This window comes from Podarcis bocagei (assembly GCF_964188305.1).
Source record: "Podarcis bocagei genome assembly, chromosome: 4".
Lineage (NCBI taxonomy): Eukaryota > Metazoa > Chordata > Lepidosauria > Squamata > Lacertidae > Podarcis > Podarcis bocagei.
In genome coordinates, this window is record NC_138128.1 from 65460313 (window position 1) to 65482353 (window position 22041).

General features: G+C 40.6%; 1 protein-coding gene across 1 annotated transcript in view; it reads right to left on the minus strand.

Moving 5' to 3' along the window:
• DNTT (DNA nucleotidylexotransferase) overlaps nucleotides 1–22041 on the minus strand; it is a gene marked incomplete at its 5' end in the record, with an annotated part of 102101 nt that overhangs the window by 28731 nt on the left and 51329 nt on the right. Inside the window, one exon of the mRNA XM_081192397.1 lies at nucleotides 2727–2829. Within this exon, the coding sequence (XP_081048523.1) occupies nucleotides 2727–2829 (103 nt within the window). The remainder of the gene's footprint in view (nucleotides 1–2726; nucleotides 2830–22041) is intronic.

Genomic DNA, 22041 nt, shown 5'->3' on the forward strand with positions numbered 1-22041 from the left:
TTGTTGTTGTTGTTGTTCTTTAGTCATTTAGTCGTGTCTGACTCTTCGTGACCCCCTGGACCAGAGCACGCCAGGCACTCCTGTCTTCCACTGCTTCCCGCAGTTTGGTCAGACTCATGTTTGTGGCTTCCCCTCCCCATCCAGCTTGGTTTCCCTAGCCACTCGGAAACCCGAACCCTATGGAAATAGGGATATCAAGGTTGCAGGTTCGATCCCCGCACGGGACAGCTGCGTGGTCCTGCATCTTTCCTCAGGGCCTGCAAGACAGAGCTGTTCCACCTGGCCTTTGGTTTGGACTCAGTGGGACCCTTATGTCTTCCCTCCCCTTACAGTTTTGATTTGTGGGCTACTTTTAAAATGAGGCTGCTTTTCAAATTGCATTTTAACCTGTATTTTTAAATTGGTTCCTCCCCCCATTATGTTTCTATTGTAATTTTACTGGTGTTAGCCGCCCTGAGCCCGGCTCTGGCTGGGGAGGGCAGGGTATAAATAAAATGTATCATCATCATCATCACCACCACAGGGGGTTGGACTAGATGACCATCGGGTCCCTTCCGACTCTACGATTCTATGATTCTATAAAGTCAAGTGTTACCGGAAAAATCCGAGGGCGCGCTCGCACTTGAGTGCTAAAATCCACGGGTTAGGGGGCGCAAATTACTTGCCTTGCCCCGGGTGCTGTCAACCCACGCTACGCCACTGCACTTAACAGACAGAGCAGTTGGGAAATCTATTGAGAATCATTGAGATGGTGGAAGGTTCAGGTGAGTTCAAAGAGGAAGTAATGACTTGAGTAATGACAATCCTGATAAGAAAATATATAGCAGCCCCAAGCAACTTACTGAGAAGTTGTAAAGTGGGCCTGAGGGCTAAATTAGCAGAGAGAGCAGATCCATTACAGACTCAAATCAGGAAATGTGATGATAAAATCAGAGACCCAGAGCTAAAGTGGCAGATTCAGCTCCTGAGACGAGTTTTCAGTTTCAGAGAGATGCACTAAGTCTCAGTAGAGACCAACAGAATGGGGCAGCTTGACTCTAACAAAAAGCACGGCAACTTTCACTTCAAAGGGGATATCCAGAGGGAAGAGAGAACAAAGAATTACAGTAGTGATATTCATTCTCTCCTGGTTAGGAGAGATAATAGATATAGAGGAGATCCCACCCTTGGCTATTCATAATGCAATGCAAACAGAATAGCTAGCAGAAAGGAGTCTCATCTTGGTAAGCCATCCAAGAAATACAGGAGTAAAATTTATGAGCACTCTGCTGAGAAATGCAGTGTTACAAAAGGCAAGAAGAATATAAAAAAGTCTGAAGCTACTGTCCTTGAGAAATTTCCTTTAGCCACTCTCCAAAAGTGACATGCCTTTAAAATGGTGACTGTGGATCAAACTATAGGCCTGCAGCTATGCATGTGCTTTTTCTCTTAAACTCAAACATAAGTGCAAAAGGGCAAATCTGGATGAGGCTCACACAGGGAGGGGAGGTTTAATTATGTCCTCCCTCCCCAGCTGCAGCTGCCTCCACAGCAAAACAAAACAAAACTTTCTCCTAGTACAGTGGTACCTAGGGTTAAGAACTTAGTTCGTTCTGGAGGTCTGTTCTTAACCTGAAACTGTTCTTAACCTGAAGCACCACTCTAGCTAATGGGGCCTCCCGTTGCTGCCGCTGCACCGCCACCGTGCGATTTCTGTTCTCATCCTGAAGCAAAGTTCTTAACGCGAGGTAATATTTCTGGGTTAGTGGAGTCTGTAACCTGAAGCGTATGTAACCTGAAGTGTATGTAACCCGAGGTACCACTGTATCTGATAGTTACATCATTTATTATTATTTATTATTTATTGAATTTGTATACCACCCTTCATCTGAAGATCACAGGGCAGCTCACAACATAAAAATACAAAATGAGAACACAAAATACATAATAAAACAAAAAAAACACCCAATAACCTCCCCTTCCCAGCAACACATTTAAAAGGCATTTAAAAAAAAAAAACTGGACAATTTAGAAGTATGCTATTTTGTATTGTTGTCTAACAATGACTGTTTTGTTTTGTTTTTATTGCATTAAGGTACACTTATATTGAATTCATGGTATTATGAAACTCATAGAAACTCATAATCCAGACACTGACCAAACTCTGATTTGTCTTCAGCCAAATTTGTCTTTGTTTTGCTGCATCATGGGCCATTTCAGACCATCCCTTCTGTTTATCCCACATCCCTCTGATGCCACTATTGCTCAATTCCTACATTGCCTTTTATTTTCAATAACTCATCCTTTTTCTTTTAATAAAAATGCATGTAACTGATATAGACCATAAGGCTTATAAGCAATATCATGGCTCCCCATTCAGTGACCTGAGGCATTTTAGTGATGTCACTGCAACCTGAGTCAGAGGTATAGTGTTGTACAACTGGATTTTACTTAGAAAATAAATTTCAGAGAAAGAATGTAGTCATGTATCAACCCAGAGATTCTGCTGGTCATTCTGGCAAGCAAATGAGCAATTAAGTATCTCTGGTCAAGAAACAGCAAGATGAGCAGAATGCAATTAGTACCCTTTTCTATTTAGCACCCCTCACAAATTAGCACAAGCCAATAAGTGTGATTGAAAAATAACTTCTGGGGTGTTGATCGGAGCAGATAAAGTATTCAACATCTACCTACATTCATCAAGTTGAGAGTGCTGAACACAGTGATCTTACGACAATTTGTCCTACCTGCTTTTTCCAAAAGTCAATCACTAGGTGTAACAATTCATCGTCCTGACTTGATCCTGGAACTGTGATCAAAAAGTCTACATCATGTCCAGCTTTCTTGCCCCTGTCAATAACAAACAAGCAAAGCAGAATAAAACTCAGAGGTGCTCTGTCTTTGGGAGGAAAAAAACACCCATATAACTTTTTGCTGAGATCCAAGTCCAACTTTCAAAGACTCCCCCCACCCAGGCCTTATGAAAACAGCTTGCAGGATAAAATGATAGCAATGTTTCTTAAAACATAATCAAATTGAAATCTTCTATTTCTTTTACAAGGACTGTCACTGTTCTTTGTTAAGCAATAATTTAAAGGGCTTGATGTATTTCATCTCTTAGTCAAACTAGATAATACAGATCTTTTGGGGCAAGGTGTGATGTTGCTTCTTTTTCTGTTAATCCTGAAAAAGAAGGCATTAGTCTTCTGTAAAGGAAATAATAATTGAGATACAGATACAGATCTAGACGTGTTTTATTAATCCAAGGCAGTAACTTCTGATAAGCCTGGCAGTCCTGTCACCATCTAACGTTCTGGTTTAAATGTTGATGGACATTTTAATTACACAAAAAAAGTGTCTAGTTGCAGGTAATTTTATTCTCTTTCTTTTCTGCTCACAATTCAGGTATTTCTTTCCTTTTACAATATAGGAGTAATGAAGGTCTTTTGTGTTTCAATATTAATAATAGCCTTAGTGGAGTGCCTCAAATTCTAAGCACATTTATTTATATACCTGTCTGTAGCCAAGTACAGATCTCACCTGCTATTGCCATGGAAGAACAAAGATGAAGCACAAACACGTCTGCAGAGTGTTACTGAGAAGCTCGGCCTCACTGTCATTTTAAGTATGCCCCCTAACACCTTGGCCCCAGAGAATCCCCATGCTACCTGCAATTGGTACATCACGCAGAGGCTCAAGACCACCAAGGGCAATGTTGTAGTTTGACCCTGAATGATTAATAGTTATTCATACCAGGAAGAGCCCTCTAGAAAATGCAGATATATTTCTATTCTTCCTGACCTCTAACTAATCAAGTCATAACAGACCAGGCGCGAAGTAGTTTGACATATTTACAGGCCTGGTTAAGGAAATTCCATGCTTGGTTTGGCACTGCCGCCATTAGTAAGCCGCATTGCCACCCATAAGCAGTGCTTTTTTTCTTTAAAAAAATGTTTAGGGATACTCTCATTTTCCTACTACCTAAATACATCACAGTACATATGAAGTACTTTCTACTCTTGAAATGCACTATATAAATGCTAAGTATTTTTATTAGTTATGTGATGGCTTCCAGAGTGAAGGCTTCATTGTTATATATAAAGTCATTTTCTTAAGGCATCATTGTGAAAGTATCACATGAAAAAGGAAGCTGAAGTAATTATCTCTTCGATGTAGTTTAAAGAATAGACGCTCACCATATTTAGCTGGAATTTGAAGGAGTGCTATTTCTCCCCCTAGCATATTAGAAAAAGTTCGCTAATGGAAGGACTCAAACACTCTTTTTGTGAAGCATGACAATCTGTCAAAACCTCGCAAACTATTCAGTAATTTTCATGCTCATATAGAGTTCAAGTGCTTACAGGGGGAAACAATGGACTTCAATTTCTATTCTTGCCTCCAGGTAAACTATCAGTTTGTTGTAAGCCCCCAACCCTTTGAACTGTAAGAAAAAGAACTAACAACAACAAAAAGTCACAGGCCTGCAAGATTAAATGCTTACATTAACCAGATATGTGACAAGAAAACATAAACAGAATGTAAAATGCAGTATCTGCAGAGTAAATTCAAGATGCTTTGGAAAGTTCCAGTCTTTAATTTGTCCCCTTATGGCACTGAGACAATTCAGTCCCTCAGAAACAGTTAGATGTTTTAGAATTGTAATTTTTAACCATTCCTTTTAATAACTAAAGATGTTGTTATGGAGGGTTATGCGCGCCAGGTTCAATTTCGACTAGAAAGCGATCACTGCCCTTGCTAGGAGAAACAAGAAAAGATGCACAAATACATATTTTGCACCTCCAAAATATTTTGGCAGTTTTATATTCCTGTTATTCGGTATGATATACAATATATCCTACTTCGAATTGCTTATAGATTTCAGTTGGAAATGATATTTAGGGTGGATATGCTAGCATGATGGTTAGAATTTGTGTGCTATTAAAGATGTTTCACCCTACAAGCAGCATTTCAGATGCATCCAAAGCTATTCATGAACTTCCCTGAATCACATCCTTCAATATCAAAACATTTTATGAGTTTTGTGATCTGAAAGCACTAAACTATGAAAATAATACGTCACAAAGTATTTCATTACTACAGTGGAACCTCGGGTTACGTACTGTCCTCCTTTTACGAATGCTTCGGGTAACGAGCTCCGCTAACCCAGAAGTAGATGCCCCTAGTTGCAAACTTTGCCACGGGATGCGAGCAGCCGTCAAGCGTGGGCGGCGCAGCAGGAGGCCCCATTAGTGAAAGCGCGCCTCATGTTAAGAACAGTTTTGGCTTAAGAAAGGACCGCTGGAAGGAATTAAGTTCATAACAGGAGGTGCCACTGTACTGCAGATGTACAATATACTCTTCATTTTCCTCAACCATACTAAAAAGCATGATGCTCTACATTGCTCCTAAAATAGTCTGGTTTAGTTACACTATACTTCATTTGAGGATTTGTATTTAGGCTGCAGCCTTATATATGATTACCCAGGGCTGGATTAACTATTAAGCAAAATAAGCATGCGCTTAGGGCATGAAGGTAAGGAGGGCACCAAAGAAATTTTTAATTGCTGGATTTACCATGGACCGTATGGTGCAGCTGAACCAGGTTCCATAAAAAAGGCTCCCACAATATGTGTGTCATAAGTTCAGTGCAAGGGAAGGTTTTTTTAATGTTTTGTTGTGTTTTTATATGTGTTGGAAGCCACCCAGAGTGTAAGATGTATGTAAGATGGGGGGGGGGTACCTAAATCATCATCATCATCATCTGCAAAGGTTACAGAGAAGGACATGAGAGCCTATCACAGCATTTAGGACCAAACTACTTGTGACACAAATCATATCGTTTGTCCTTGAATGTAGGCCTTTTTCTTCCACAAATTGCCAGTGGTTGACTGGGGTTGCGTCCAACTGGAACCTTGGTAAGGTGCGGTAGAGGACTTTAGCACTCCCTGTTTCCACATTCTCATTCTGGGTTGGGAGTTCTTTGCCAGGAGTTTTCACGGGAAAAAGCTCCTGCTTTCTCCATCCTTCATCCAACCAACCAAGCAACAGGCGTGATCACAGGTTGAGGACACCTGAGGAGGGTGTGGAGAAGAGGCAGTGGGCAGTGTGGCCTGGGAGAGAGAGTGTGTGGTCTAGAGCAGGCTTCCTCAACCTCAGCCCTCCAGATGTTTTGGCCTACAACTCCCATGATCCCTAGATAGCAGGACCAGTGGTCAGGGAAGATGGGAATTGTAGTCTCAAAACATCTGGAGGGCTGAGGTTGAGGAAGCCTGCTCTAGAGCAAGGCAAAAGAGGCCAAGCAGAGAGGCCTGAATGGCTGCTTTCAGTCCCTGACCTGACAGACACCCCTCCCCTATTCTTGAGCTTCTGGAATCATAGTTCATAGATTACTGATGATGAATAACATTTTGAGCAAAGAGGATGATGAAATAAGTGTTAGATATAAGCAACGTTGCATGCCTCCAGTCAGTTGAGAGCAGGGTCCAGACTAACAGATAGAGGAAAATACATGTTGTGATTTCCTACTCAACCCACAAGCTTTGTCCCTCAGCCCCACTTTCTCCTGCAGGAGGCAGCAATGAAACTAGCTCTCACCTTGTAGGTTTGAAATCCTTGTAAATTTGAAGAAACTGGAAGTAAAGAATCTCTCCCCCCACCCCCATTACTAACAGACCCTCAGGGTGTTTTATTTATTCTTTTTAAGTAATTCTAGTAGCAATGTGTGAATGAGGCAGAACAAGTGGTGGAGGGACTGTGTACAGCCAGCTTTCAAGCTGTTAACACTGCTATAAACTATAAGCCACCCATTTTATTTTATTTTTTTTTAAAAACCTAAGAATGAGAGCAGTAGCTGGAGTCACATGCCCATTTCACAAATTCAAACTGCATTAGCAGTGCTAATAGATAGCTTTACCTCAATCATTTCAATGCCTATTGAGTAGATAGGTGAGGGAGAATCAACTGAAAAATAGCCTTCAGAAAATGATAGCTATTAGGCAGCTGAAATAATTTAGGGTTATGATGGGTGCTTTTTTAAAAAATAAGTAAGTTATTTATTCCACAAAGGAGCCAATAATCAGCCAGGAGAATCCCAGACCTCAAACAGCTGAGTTACTCAGAATGTCATGTGTAGAGTTTGTACAAAGCCTTACATGCAAACACCAGCCAAGTTTGGATCTACTTTCTTGAATTTTAAAGAAATATTATATTAGAAGAGACAGTGATAAGTGAAGAGGTTGTAATCAGACATGTGGAAATTTGGAAGAACTTTCACAAGTTTGGAGGGCATTGATTGCTTGTCATTCGTACTGGTTATTTAAAGAGAGTTGGGTTTATTTCCCACCCACCCTCCAACTTACAAGCTAATTTACTAGCTGGTTCAACCTATAAAATGAGTTCTACCGCTAGCAACTGCCGGAGTTAACTTGACAGTCTCCCCCCGCCACCTGGTGGGTTGTCTCATGCTGCGGTGAGTGAGATGGTCTCTTTCATCTTGATCTCTTGGAAGAAAAATAATATACATGGCTGTATGGAATAGACAGGGCTGTCTACAGCCACATGAGCCTGCCAACATGCTGATATCATCTGCCAAGGCCATTTTCAGTTTTGGCACCCTGCTTATGGAATCCTCACCCCCATAGAGACTCACCTGATGCCCCCACTCAAGTCTTTTCAGTGCCTGGTAAAGGATTTTATTATCCCAGGCTTTGAAAACACATTTTTAAAAACTTACTTTATTTCCACTGCTTTTCTATTTTTCACCATTCTGATGTTTTCTTGTTTCAATGTGTTGGGTGTTTATTTCACAATCACCTGCATGCCAGCCTGGGTGTGATAACATGAAGGGTGGAATATAAATATCCTAATCAATTTTTAACATTATTTAGATTGAACCTGTTCAAAGCTTATTTTCATTATTTTAGCATTATTTCCTCTGAAACTCTTTCCAACTAAAAACTGAGCAAGTTACTGAAGTCCATTTTTTAAAAAAAAAATCCAATAACCTTTCAAAGTATATCTTTTTTCTTTATAACTAGAACGTATTTAACCTTATTGTATTTTGCATTTTGTAACCTTTTGGGCTACAAGCCTGTATCTGCCTACCTAGGAGTAAGCCTCGTTGTCTTTTAATATCTAAATCGTACTCAGAGTAGATCCACTGAAATCAATGAGCTGTACCCAACATTCTCTGCCTGCTAGCATTCTCTTGCACTAGCAAACAGGTAAGTTACAATGTTGTGCAAAAAAGGATTCAAATGCAACAGTTGCACAAGCAGGAACTCTTTGTGCAATCTATTGCGCAACAAAGTTACTAGCAACTTCCTTGTGTGCTTTTCTTGTGCAACAATGTCTGGCAAAAATTTCACCAGCGGAACAAGTATACCATTAAGCGACTTTAACTTAGCACCACACTGGATACAACCCAATGGACACGACTCATTTAGTTTGATGCAACACAGCGAAGCTTATTTCTGAGCAGCGGTGCATAATACTGCACCATTAGTAACTTTTTCTAGAAAAATGAAAATTCCAAGATTCCCCACTCCCCTTTTCCATAAGGAAAGAACAGGCATTGACTCTTGAAAGGGAAATCTGAAGAAGTCCACACCAGACTTCCTATTCCAACAGGAAGTAGATGAATGGCCAGATTAAGCGTGGGTGTTTCTGGTCACATGTGCATTCAAGACAGCTTTTCAAAATAGCATTTGGATTCATGCTGTCAGTGAAATAGCTGCTCACATACTTTTAGAGTAGGAAAATAAAGGTTCCCTAAACTGCAAAACCAAACAAATCAGCAGTGTCAATCCGAACAACAGTGGAGAAAAACACAGGAGAGAACAAAATGCAAAAAGTTGCCATTCTTCCTCCCCAGGTTTATCTTCCATTGTACACTTTCTGTTTCTTAATGAACGGGGAAGCAAAAGGAGAGAAAGAATTGTGTTGAGATGAAATCCCAGGCATTTGATCATATAAGCTCTGTGCTGAGCTCACCTGAGCACTTGCTGCATGATCTTTATTCCTTCATCTGCCAACTGGGGACAAAGATGCAAGATTGATGACAAAGCCGGAGGCAAGATTTCATTCTATAATTCATCATGATATATGGTCAGAAGCTACAGAGAGTCATGAGAATATGGTGTACCAAAACACAGGATGACAAGACATCACAAAGGCTGTGTCTAAAATAATTCATTATAGACTCAAACCTGCATTCTTTATACAAGGGGAGGGGAAACCTCTTTGTGGTAGGCTTGGGACTATCACAGAAGAGACATGCAATTCAGAGTTTTATATGCCTAGAGCATGGAGAGCTATGGAGCAGTGGCTCTTATAGTACATAATACTGTAGCTGAAACAACATGTCAGCTTTGAACAAGCTGCTGCCATCTGATTAGATATGCCCCATGAATGTAGAAGGCCATTCCAGAAAATAAGGCTGTCCTGATACTTCGGCACCATTAAATCCCACTTATCTCCCAGGACTCTCTTCGCATTGCATATCCTTCCACCCAGTCTTCTGTTTAGAGTTCTGATACTGAAGTAGATTTCCTACAGTTTCAGTGTTGTGCCTGTACCAAAGAAAAAGGAAAGAACCCTTCCAGGTAGAGAATGCTATTTAGGCCTAAACTTCTGTTTATTTCAGTGGAGTCAAATATTTTATTGGCAATGGCAGGCGCCTCTTAATTCACCGTTGATGGCTCTTTCGTTGTATTCCTTTGACAAATGATAATTTTATTGTTTAAGACCCTACTGGCCTCAACACTTGCACATACTTTTGTAAACCCAGAAATCTTTAATAAAAAATATCTTTAAAAAACAACAACACTGCAGGTGGGCAACTTGGAATTCCCATCACTTGGGTGCTCTAGAGAAACCTCTTTCTCTCTGTTTGTGGACTGCTCGCCCCAGGGAGGTTCACCCAGGCGCCAGGTGAAAATGTTCCTCTTCAACCAAGCCTTGGGCTGGTTAATATTCTATCTACAGCCCTTTAAATGTGTCTGTGGGGGTTGCTTTTGTTTTAATTTTTCACTTGTATTTTATTCTCTGAAGCGCCATGAAATCTTGTGATGAAGAGCAGTATACAGTGGTACCTCTAGTTACGAACTTAATTCGTTAATTCTTAATGGAGGTCCATTCTTAACCTGAAACTGTTCTTAACTAGAGGCGCGCTTTCGCTAATGGGGCCTCTTGCTGCCACTGTGCTGCCAGCACATGACTTCCATTCTCATCCTGGGGCAAAGTTCTCAACTCGAGGTAACTCTTCCAGGTTAGCGGAGTTTGTAACCTGAAGTGTTTGTAACCTGAGGCATTTGTAATTTGAGGTACCACTGTATTAGATAGATAGATAGATAGATGATAGATAGATAGATAGATAGATAGATAGATAGATGATAGATAGATAGATAGATAGATAGATAGATAGATAGATAGATAGATAGATAGATGATAGATAGATAGATGATAGATAGATAGATATGTAGATGATAGTCTCAGGGGACAAACTTAGAAGCAAACCTGAATAAGATTGTGCTGCAAATCACTATATCTATCTATCTGCCTTTAGGCTCACACACTTTTTCTATACAAGTGACCAGCACCAACTCATCTGAGTGTGGGCACTAATGACTTCACTAATAAAACTGAAATGTTATTTTAATGCTCCACGGGTGCCAAAATGACTGAAAGTGGCTCTATTTGATGATTAAATTTGGTCATAATTTCTACTTCTACTTAAAAGCTGTTCTCTTCAGAGTCAAAAGCAGCTATTTTCTTCCACTCAGCATTGACAAATTAAAACGTTAACACCTGAACAAACAAATATATTATCATGTACATTAACAGCTTTTGCATTCTGCGGTAGGAGACAATAATGTACCATCAAAAACCAATTTTGCATTAAAAAAAAAAAATTCTAGAATTAGTTTTAAAATACCCACTTCCTGTGTTATTTCCCTCTCAGCAAAAACTAAGTGTAAATAATTTGTTTTTTATTAATACCACCTTAGCAATAAGTAAAGCTTGTGGTCTGTGACAATGACATCAGCTCTCTAAACCTCCTGCACTAACATTACACTGGATTCACCCTCTAGCAGTCATATTTTATTTATTTATGTTCTTACATTTATATTCCGCTGTGGAATACAAGGCAGCACACGTGTGAGTACTATATGGTATTTATTAACAATGCCACATATAAATGGCAAGTATGCCACCTTGGCTTCCACAGTGGAATACAAATGTTGGGAAATTAAAAAAAGGAAATACTAAAGCTGGAGGGCAAGACCCAACATAAAGGTAGTGCAATCGGTTTTGGGCATTGACATTCTTGTATAAATGGGAGTAGGCAAGCTTCACAGTCACTGGATATAATCATTGCAGCTGTTGCACTAGGAGCTGCACAACACTTTTTGCAAGGGTTAATGCGCCCATTGGATTTGGCTGTTATGTTAAGCTAAGAATGAGATTTCCACTAGTAGACTGGCTGTTGCACAAGTGGGGATGCCACAGCTGGGTATTACCCTGAGTTTTTTTATAAATCAAATGGTCAAAAGCTGAAGAAAGTCATCACATTTATTTCAACATGCAAAATTATAAAGGATTCTTAGGCAGCCATTTTATCTGGAACTAAACTGATTGTAGACTGAAAGGTGCATACTTTGAGCATATAAATGTTACGCTCTTTAATTATGGCCTAATGCTGGAGGCTGCTCCTGTTTGGGCTTTGGTTCAAGTTGAAGTTTTAATACTAAAGCTCCAGTCTACTACTAAATTATCCAGACTGGATAATTCCTAATTCTCCTGGAGTCTCTCCAGTACTTTACCATCCAAAACCAGCACCGTGCTTAAGCTTTGACTTGCTAGTCTCAGGTTCATGTAAATAAAACAACTGTACCTGGAAGCTATCCACAGAATTTCAAGCTTTTAAAGCTTATGAAATGTAACATACCAATCTGTCACTGTTTTATATGAAGTCATAAAATACATGGCTCGAGTTTCCCTTTTGCTGTCTTGGCAGATCTTGTAAATTGCATTCCTTTCCAATCAAGCATTTCAAATGACATCATGGCAACTTCCTGCATGCATAAATTTTTGTGAGTGCCAATCAATGCTGAAGGGATGGGGGGGCAGAAACCTTCTACTTGTTTAAATAAATAAATAAAAGACATACACCTCGGTGAATATTGATGCCTATTCGGGGACCAGCTGTACTCAGCTGAAATGTTAAGAGCATACAGTCGGCAATTCTTAGTCTTAAAACATCTATCTGGGTTTTGCATGCACACACAAAATAACTGTCAGCACATTTCCTCATGCTCTGCAGCAATTTTTCTAATAGGTGAAATGTCCTGTGTGACATGATAAAACAGACTGGACAATCCAGAATTCAAACCTTTCATTTGAGATTAATTCTGATCTGTGTTCAGGCCTGGCCATGTGCCCAAATCAGCCTCAGTCACCCTGATGGATTACCTGTACTGAGAATGGGACAAAGGGAGTAGCTCTTGTCCCTGCTTCTCAATCACTCTGTTGTTTTGATGCTGTTGATCATGGACCAGTTCCATGGGATGGTTATTGGGGGACTGTCTTACAGTGATTTTGCTTCTTCCTATGAGGTCAAGAGCTCTTCAACTGCATATCTACGCTGTACTGTTTTTAACACTTGATTGGGAGCCGCCCAGAGTGGCTGGGGAAACTCAGCCAGATGGGCAGGGTATAAATAATATATTATAATTATTATTGTTGTTGTTGTTGTTGTTGTTGTTGTTGTTGTTGTTGTTGAGCCAGTGTGGTGTAGTGGTTAAGAGCGGTAGTCTCGTAATCTGGGGAACTGGGTTCGTGTCTCTGCTCCTCCACATGCAGCTGCTGGGTGACCTTGGGCCAGTCACACTTCTGTGAAGTCTCTCAGCCCCACTCACCTCACAGAGTGTTTGTTGTGGGGGAGGAAGGGAAAGGAGAATGTTAGCCGCTTTGAGATTCCTTAAGGGGAGTGAAAGGCGGGATATCAAATCCAAACTCTTCTTTGTTGTTATTACTGTTGTGAGCTGAAGTGCACCATTTTATCCTCAGAACGATTTACTATTTTTATGAAGCCATATATGAATACTATTTAGTATTTATATGGAGTGCTCATTAGATCTGCAGCAAGGTGCTAGCACTATGCTGATGACACTCAGCTCTGTTTCTCCATAACATTTAAATCAGGAAAGCCTGTGCAGGGCTTGGACTGGTGCCTGGATACAAGGCTAGGCTGAATGAAGGGAAATTAAAAATAAAAAAAAAATATTAACAGGCCAATCAAATCACATTATTTCCAAATCACATTAGTTCCAAATTATACAGCCAAATTTTTAAATTTTGTTGGGGGTACCCATACATCAAGCTCCGAACGGGGGTCCAAGCATCACTTATATTGCTGCTTTAATTAAACAGTTCTATCCAGTTCCATCCAGATAGTCCCTTTATTACTTTCTTCATCTTCTTGTTGTTATCATATATTCCTTTCTTTGCGATCTCTGATAATCTTCACAAGCGGATTGGAAACAGATATCTTCTGTGTAGGTTTTACACTCTCCAAAGATCATATCACTTAGGGACAGCCGCCATTCCACACTTCCATAAAAAAATTATCTTCGGTCTGTCCTTTAACTTTCTCAGGCTTGCCAAGTATATCAGGAGGACTCTGTTAGGTTAAGATCACATTCCAAACATCCTTCACATTCCAATGATCCTGATCCTCCTCCTCCCCCCCCCCCCGTCTTTCTTAGACAAGCCTGTCTTAGCGAGGTGCCATTTAAAGCTCCGTCATAAAATTTTTCTCCGTTGTTTACCAATCATCTCTTTAATCTATAATCCACTCCACACAGTTCTTGAATTCCTGCTTGTGATTAATAAAATGCAACAATCTTCTTTCTGGGGTGGAGGGTTATTAATATTCACATAAGTGAATGAAGGGAAATAAACTGAGTTTGAATACTGGGAAAGCACAGGTTCTGCGGATGAGAAGTCCTGTGTCCAAGAAATGGGTCAGCTGCTTGCCCTGAGTGGGGTTGCCCTCCCTCTGAAGCAGCAGGTACAAAATCTGGGAGGTGTTCCTTTATCCAGTTTTGTTACCAGAAGTCCAGTTGACCCCTTCTGGCTAAAAGTGCCTTCCACCAGGTTCATCTGGTGCAACTTCTGTGGCTATTTCTAGACTGGGATAGCTTGACCACAGTATCCAAGCATTGATAACATCAAGACTGGGTTACTTCCCTTGGTGTTGATGCTGAAACTCCAATTAGTGCAGAATGCAGAATTATTCTGTAGCATAACAGCCGGCAGAAGTGAGATCCTACCAGCACATTATAGTTCTGTGCAAAGATCTGCTCAAGCTGCAGATTTACTAATTGACCAAGCCTCAAGGTTTACATACTGATGGTTGATTAGTAAGATATTAAGTCCGTAATATCTTGGGACCCATTTACTTGAGGGATTATTGAATTATTTGAGGGATGACTGATCAATGAAACTCAGTGGGTGACCTGGGGCCAGTCTCTGAGCCTAACCTACCTTGTTGTTGTTGTTGTTGCAAGGATAAAATGGTGAGGAGAAGAACCATCTACTTTCTTGGAGGAAAGGTTGGATATAAATGTAATGATAAATAAACAACAATATCAAGTACACATGCTCTCAAACCATGTAATTATACAGCTCAACAAGAGCTGCATAATCAAAGATTCAATACCAATCCTTATCTGACGACAAGACAATTAAGAGACTGTTACTTTTGCTCAAAGGCCGAATGAAACAAGAATATTTTAACCTGATGTCAGAACCAACCAAACAGATCCATGTTGATGATGACAAAACCAACAGGGCCTCTGATGGACTACAACTTCCATCTTCCCTGGCCATGCCAGTGGGGACAAATTCTGGAGGGTCATGGATTTGCTCCTTCTGAATTAAACAATTGACCTCACCAGTGCCAATACCAGTCCTGCCTGCTGTTTTGGGATAGACACTAGCTACAAAACACACAGCTGCACTCAAATCCTGGAGTTTGCCTTTGTGTACTATGAGCATCTCCCATTTCCAATAATCGCCTACCTGGGAGTAAATCCCATTGAACTCCCTGGTAGTAGACCTGCATAAGAGTGCCTTGCAAAATAAACCAGAATTCTGTATCCTGGGAGTGGGGCATGCTACTCTGGGGTTGTTGTTTTTAATCTCTCTAGGCTCAATTATCATCAGCATTCTGCAAATCCTGGAAATTCACAGGTCCTTGTCAGCTCATTATGGTGAGGTTAAAAAAAAAAGTGTATTTTAACTTTTCAGCTAAAATACTTGTGTATACCTCAGGAGTCCCTGGAGTGTGAGGAGAGCACTGCCTTATTTTATAGTGGCCCAGTTTTGTTTCTAAACAGGCACTCTGCTACCTCAGTTTGCCGTTAATGTTAGAAGGAATGGTAGAACACATCTAGTAATGCCTTTTTAAGGCTTTTATTACTTTTTATACAGAATTTCACCAGCAGATGCCTTAATTTAAAGACTATTTTTACATAATCTGCTAACCAAAGTTACTAAATTATAAAATGGATTAGTGGGAAGAGCCAGATTTGCTCAAACAATAACCAAGTGATTGCTCCACTTTCATTAATAATGTAGCTGTGGAAAAGAGAAAGGTCAGCTGCATAAAAATTATTTACTGAAATAAGTGGACAGTGTTTCAGGTTATTAATTATGAAAGCTCTGTATTCTGGAAATCTGATTTTATAATGCTATTTGTTGCACTTTTTAAACAACTGCTAGAAAGGGGTTGGGGTTTTTTTGAAGCAAGGCAATTTCAATTTACTAGTTCCAATTTTTATTATCCAAAAGAGAGTTGTTTGTTTTGGAATTATATTTCTATTCTCCTTACTCAGAATCTCTCTCTCTCTCACACACACACACACAAATAAGTTTGAGCGATGATACTCTATTGCGTAGGAAGGAGGAGGAAGACATTTTTATTTATCGAAGCTCTAATAAAAGTAACAAATTACTTAATGGCAGCAATGTTTGCTGGGTTAATGCAGTCTGATGTGCTGGGGGAAGTGTGCTTTCAACTCGAACTCCCTCTGTCTGCTTTGAGGGTTTTGAAGTGATTTATTTCATTGTCTCACTTACCGCTGAAACTTCTAATGTGCTCTTTTTAAATGCACGTCTATTTTAGCATGTCAACAAACATAGCAGTGTTGTTGTTTTTAATCCTTCAAAAGATAACGCTGTCAATCCATCGTTCTGTTCATGCTCTGATGGATCTGAGGCAATGGGGCGCTCCTGTGTAACTGGGCTTTCCTATTCCTTTTAATGAACAGAGAAGATCTATCTGGGTTCATGTCCTGCCACCTCTTTTGAATGGAAATGGAAACCCAGCAGAATATATAGAATATATTTAGAAATCTATGCTGGTATCCAAAATACAAATCTCGCTCTCGCATTCATCTGAAGTGGACCAGCCCCATCAGAATCAGCCATCCATAAGCAAAATTGGCTTCCAGCGCAATTGTAGTAGAAGTTATGTAAACATGACAGCTTTTCTATTAAAGTGCTCTGAAGTGAAAAACAGATTACTTAAATTCAGCCAAATGAAGAAAATCACACCGGTTGGACAGTCCTTTAACATAAAATGGGAATCGTGTTCCTTTTCGCTATGAATTGGTGCAGGGATGGCAGTAATGAGTGCACAGCTGTTTACACAGCTGGTGAAGTCAATGAGACATGAAAGGGACTCATTTTGGAAAGTTGTCTAAACTTTGGGTTGTTTCCTTCACTGCTATTCTTCCTTTCTTTTTTCCCCAAAAAATAAATAGGTGCCTGAAATTTGATATGCTCCATCATGGGTTTCCCCCCCCCCTCTTTACTTCCAGAAATGGGCCACCATTTTTGGTACCAGTGAAGGTGATCTTACTTTTTAAGAGATTCTTTTAAATGACTTCATGATTCTATCTAAGTGGTGTTGTGGGTTTGCAGGGAGCAAGGAGCCCCTAAAATTCCTGAGTGCCAAGTTCTTCCCTATAATCTCTGAAATTAGTAAATGTGGGGTTTGAAGTCAAGCCATCTTCCTCAGGAGATTGGGTTAGATGGGTGCTATCAAAGAACATGGGAAGATTTATTTCCCTAACGAAATGCAAAACATTCAGCAGCAGACAAGGAGAGGGTGAAGTTCTTCTCTCACTGTTAGCAGAAGGAAATACTATTGCGAGGGGGAGGTTGCCGGGGTAACAGTGGTCATGATGTCACCACAGGGGGGAAAGGGGTGAGGTTTGGGGGACAGGGGTTTCTTGGAAGGATGAACAGGAAGTGAGCAGAACTCGATGCACTTTGGCTGGAAGACCAAGGACTGAGAGACCAGGGACCGTGGTTGGCTGCTGCTATAGACCCAAGCTTGCCGAAGCTATGAAAGGAGCAATGAGAGACAATCTTGGGGTTTAATGTTCTGACCCCGCCCCCATCATTGTTGGATGGCCTGGTGGCAAAAGGCTCTTCTTCTTGACTTCCGGGGGCGGCGCGAAACTGTAATGGCGGTCCTCTTCGGGCTCTGAAGAGGGGCTCCGCGGAAAAGGGTCGTTCGCTGCGGCATAGCGACGACCCATTAAGATAAACCACGGGTAGAGTGAGCCCGTGGCCGTGGGACTCGGCGGGCACCAGAAGCTGCTCCGAAAGCACAGAAGGGACCCCGTAAGGAGACCCGGAGTGAAGGAGGGGTAGCGGTGCTGTGAGTTCATCGCTCTTTCCGCGGAAGCGAAGCCGCGCGGCTGTTACAGATGAGCGCTGATCCTTCTTCCTAAAATCAACGCTAAACTGCAAGCAACATACCCGTGAGTAAAGGGGTTTAAAATTTGGCAAAGAAATTCGGTTAATTTGGCTGAAAGCGGGAGACGAGTAAAGGGAAGTCCGTCTTCCGACATTGCTGACAAGATCAAAGCAAAGCTTTTAGAAACGGAAGCATTTGAAACGGGACTTTGGGAAGCTTAAACTTTCTCGTGCCATAAAATTTGCTTATTTTATTGAGCTGAAGGTGGAAATGGACATTGACTAAAAGAAGCAGCAGTTGGTGACTTTCCTCCTATCTTTTTTCTTCCTTGGGCTGTATTTTTAAAGAGCCAGATTGTCGGGCTGCCAGAGAGAGAGACTGTATCAAACTGCGGAAACAGTTGCAAACTGTGCTAGAAAGTAATTGTTACATTTGAGCAGAAAAGACTGATTGGGATACTGTTACAAGCACCTTTCGTGAAACTTTGTCGACTTATAAAAGGTGCTTTGGGAGATCCTGAATTTATGAAGGGACTTTTGGATTAACGAATTTACTGTTTTGAAACAATTTGGAACTTTAATGGCGGATTACTTCCTTCCTTGTCTTTGAAATCGGGTGGCACTCCCCCTACAGGGCTTTCGGATTACAAAATCCTGGGAACTGACTTTTGTTTTGAATTCCATCTCACTGGCTGTTTACTTCTGAATTTGTCTTTCCCATGGAACAATAGACAATTTGACCTTGAACATTGACAGATGTGTAATGAGTGGTGCAGGGAGAACAAGAGCGTCTAAAGCAAAGGAAACTAAAGAGGCTAAGGAAAAAGAAAAGGAAAAGGAAAGAAGACCAGCACAATTTGTACAAACAACACTGACCCAAGGACGCCGTTCGTCGGTTCCAGCTGTACTGGTGTCTCATAGAGAACAAGGGGAAATAACTGAGAAGTCCACTGAGGAAGATATGGCAGCAGGTGGGTCAGACACACTATTAAAACAAATATTGGAGCAACTATCAAGTTTAAATCAGAAGGTGGACGATCAGTCTGTGAAGATAGATAAAGCAACTTCCTCGATCCAAAAACTGACTGACCAAGTTTCCCAGCACACGCAAGCCATAGAGAAATTGCAAGGAGCAACAGCGGAAAATCGAGAATTAGCTGGAGAAGCAATCCAGAAAGTGGGAGTCCTACAAAAAGAGGTTGAAGAAATAAAAGGAGAAGTTAGGCCCCTGCACAAACAGGTGGGTGAACAACAAGTTTATCTGTCAATGGTGGAACTGAAAAATCGTGAGAGCAACATCAAATTGAGAGGTATTCCAGAACTCGAGCAAGGAGACTTGATTGGATACTTAACACAGGAATTCTCGAAGTTCTGGGGTTTAAAGGAAGACACGGATTTTAGGATTGTCTCGGCATATAGATTGGGAAGATTGGTAAGGAAAGACAGATCCAGAGACTGCTTGATAATTTTAAGAACAAAGGAAGAGAGAGACAAGATCCTAGGCCTTCACTTCAAAAAAGCAATTGAAATACAAGACAAAAGAGTGGAAATTTACAGAGATATCCCGAGGCAGCTGTTGGACCTTAGAGCCACCTATACAGAATTAGCAAAATTGCTGAGACACAACGCAATCCCCTATAGGTGGGAGTTTCCACAGGGATTATCCTTCACCTACAAAGAAAGGAAGGTTAAAATAAGAACACCTGAAGATAACCAAAGGTTCCTTCACGACCACGGTGAAGATCTCCAAAAAGGAGCGGATTGGCTTCCAGTTTTACCAGCACCAGCACCGCCCGGAAGTGGGCCAACGCCTATACCTTCGGGATCTGAACAAAAGGAAGACACCCCATCTTAAGAACATCTTAAATAGAACAGGATGTCTCTGCAGCTACTTAGTTGGAACATAAATGGCGGGAATTCTCCGGAAAAAAGGAGAAGGATATTTCATATCCTAAAAAAAGAACAATTGGATATAATATGTTTGCAAGAAACACATGTGACTAGGCTCCACAGGAAAGTATTAATCAATAAAAGACTTGGCCAAGAATTTATCTCATCAGACAAAGTTAAAAAAAGAGGTGTTGTAATTTATGCAAAGGAGAACCTGTCGCCAAAATTTTTATTTAAAGATGATCATGGAAGAATCCTCGCAATTGAAATCCAAACACAAGGGGAAAAGATTTTGATATTAGGAATCTACGCGCCAAATGATGGAAAATCAGAATTCTACAAGAAGCTGCATGAGACAATGATGGACTATTTGGACTATGCTAATATTATTGTGATGGGAGATATGAATGGGGTGGTGTCTACAAATATGGACAAATCCCAAAATCAAAACTTAACAACAGACGGCAGACTCCCTAAAACTTTCTTTGAAATGACAGACAATTTGGACTTGATTGACATTTGGAGGACAAGGAACCCCTTGGGTAAAGAAGGAACTTTCTTTTCTGAGGCCCACTTGTCATGGACACGAATCGACCAAATTTGGATATCAAGAGGGCTGGCTCCGAAAACGAGAAAAGTGGAAATCTGCCCAAAAACCTGCTCCGACCACAATGCCATAAAAATGGATCTGAGACTTTTCCCAACTGGATCCTTCAGATGGAGAATGAATGACACCTTGTTAAGAGATCAAGAGATTGTGAAGAAGGCCCAAAAAACACTAAAGGACTACTTTGAAATAAATTTGAACACTACGGTGGAGAAAAGAACAATCTGGGATGCAAGTAAAGCTGTAATGAGAGGGTTTCTGACTCAACAGAATTCGATAAAAAGAAAATATTGGAATGGAAAAAAAGAAAAAATTTTAGAGAAAATAAGTGAAGGAGAGAAAAAATTGAGAACCAAACCGAAATCTAAAGAGGTGCTAAGAGAGATCAAATTCCATCAAGCACAATATTCGAAACTGATCAATCAAGAGATTGAGTGGAAAATCAAACAAATGAAGCAGAGATCGTTTGAATCAGCAAATAAATGTGGAAAGTTGCTGGCTTGGCAGCTGAAAAAAAGACAAAAGTTAAATACGGTTACAAATCTGGAGATTCAAGGAAAAATAGTTCAGAAACCAGAAGAAATAAGAAAGTGCTTCCACAGATATTTCAAAGAGCTCTACGCACAGGGGCCTCAGAAAGAATCGGAAATGGACCAATTTTTGGAAACAAATGGACTACCTAAAATAAGTCAAGATAAAAGATCAATTCTTAACAGCAAAATAACTCAACAGGAAATTGAAGGTGCCATCCAAAACATGCAGCTGGGCAAATCTCCAGGCCCGGATGGACTCACCTCCAAATATTACAAAACTTTGAAGGATTTCTTGATACAACCGTTGTTGGAGGTTTGTAACCAGATCATGGAGGGGAGGAAGGCACCGGAAACGTGGAAAGAAGCATTTATCACATTGATTCCCAAGTCAGAAAGGGAAAAGACTCAGCTTAAGAACTACCGTCCCATCTCACTCCTGAATGTGGATTACAAAATTTTTGCAGACATTTTAGCAAGTAGACTTAAAAATGTATTAAACGAAGTAATTCACAAGGACCAAGCAGGCTTTCTCCCTGGTAGACACATGTCGGACAATACCAGGAACATTATTGATATTTTGGAGCTGTTGCGAATTAAAAATACAAGGGCTGCTTTAATCTTTATTGATGCGGAGAAAGCATTTGACAACATTTCTTGGATGTTTATGAAGAAGAACTTGAAAGGGATGGGAGTGGGACGGGGGTTTGAAAATGGATTAGAAGCAATCTATTCAGAACAAAAAGCTAAACTGATAGTGAACAATGTGGTATCGGAGGAACTTCGAATTGAAAAAGGGACACGACAGGGGTGCCCTTTATCCCCTCTGCTATTTATTTCTGTTCTGGAGGTTTTGCTGAATATGATTAGGGAGGACCAGCTGGTGCAAGGTATAGAGGTCGGAGCGAAACAATACAAACTGAAAGCCTTTGCAGATGACCTAGTCTTGACAGTACAGGAGCCAGTATCTAGTACAAAAAGAGTTTTGGAACTTATTTTGGAGTTTGGTCGGGTGGCGGGATTTAAGCTAAACAAACAAAAAACTAAGGTTTTGGTCAAAAATCTGACACCTACAGAGATAGAGGAGTATCAGAAAGAGACAGAGCTAAGTGTGGTTAAAAAAGTGAAATACCTGGGGGTATACTTGTCCACCAAAAATTTAAACCTTTTTAAAGATAACTATGAAAAATGTTGGTTGGAAATTAAAAAAGACTTGGATATTTGGTCAAGATTGAAACTTACCTTGTCAGGCCGAATCGCAGC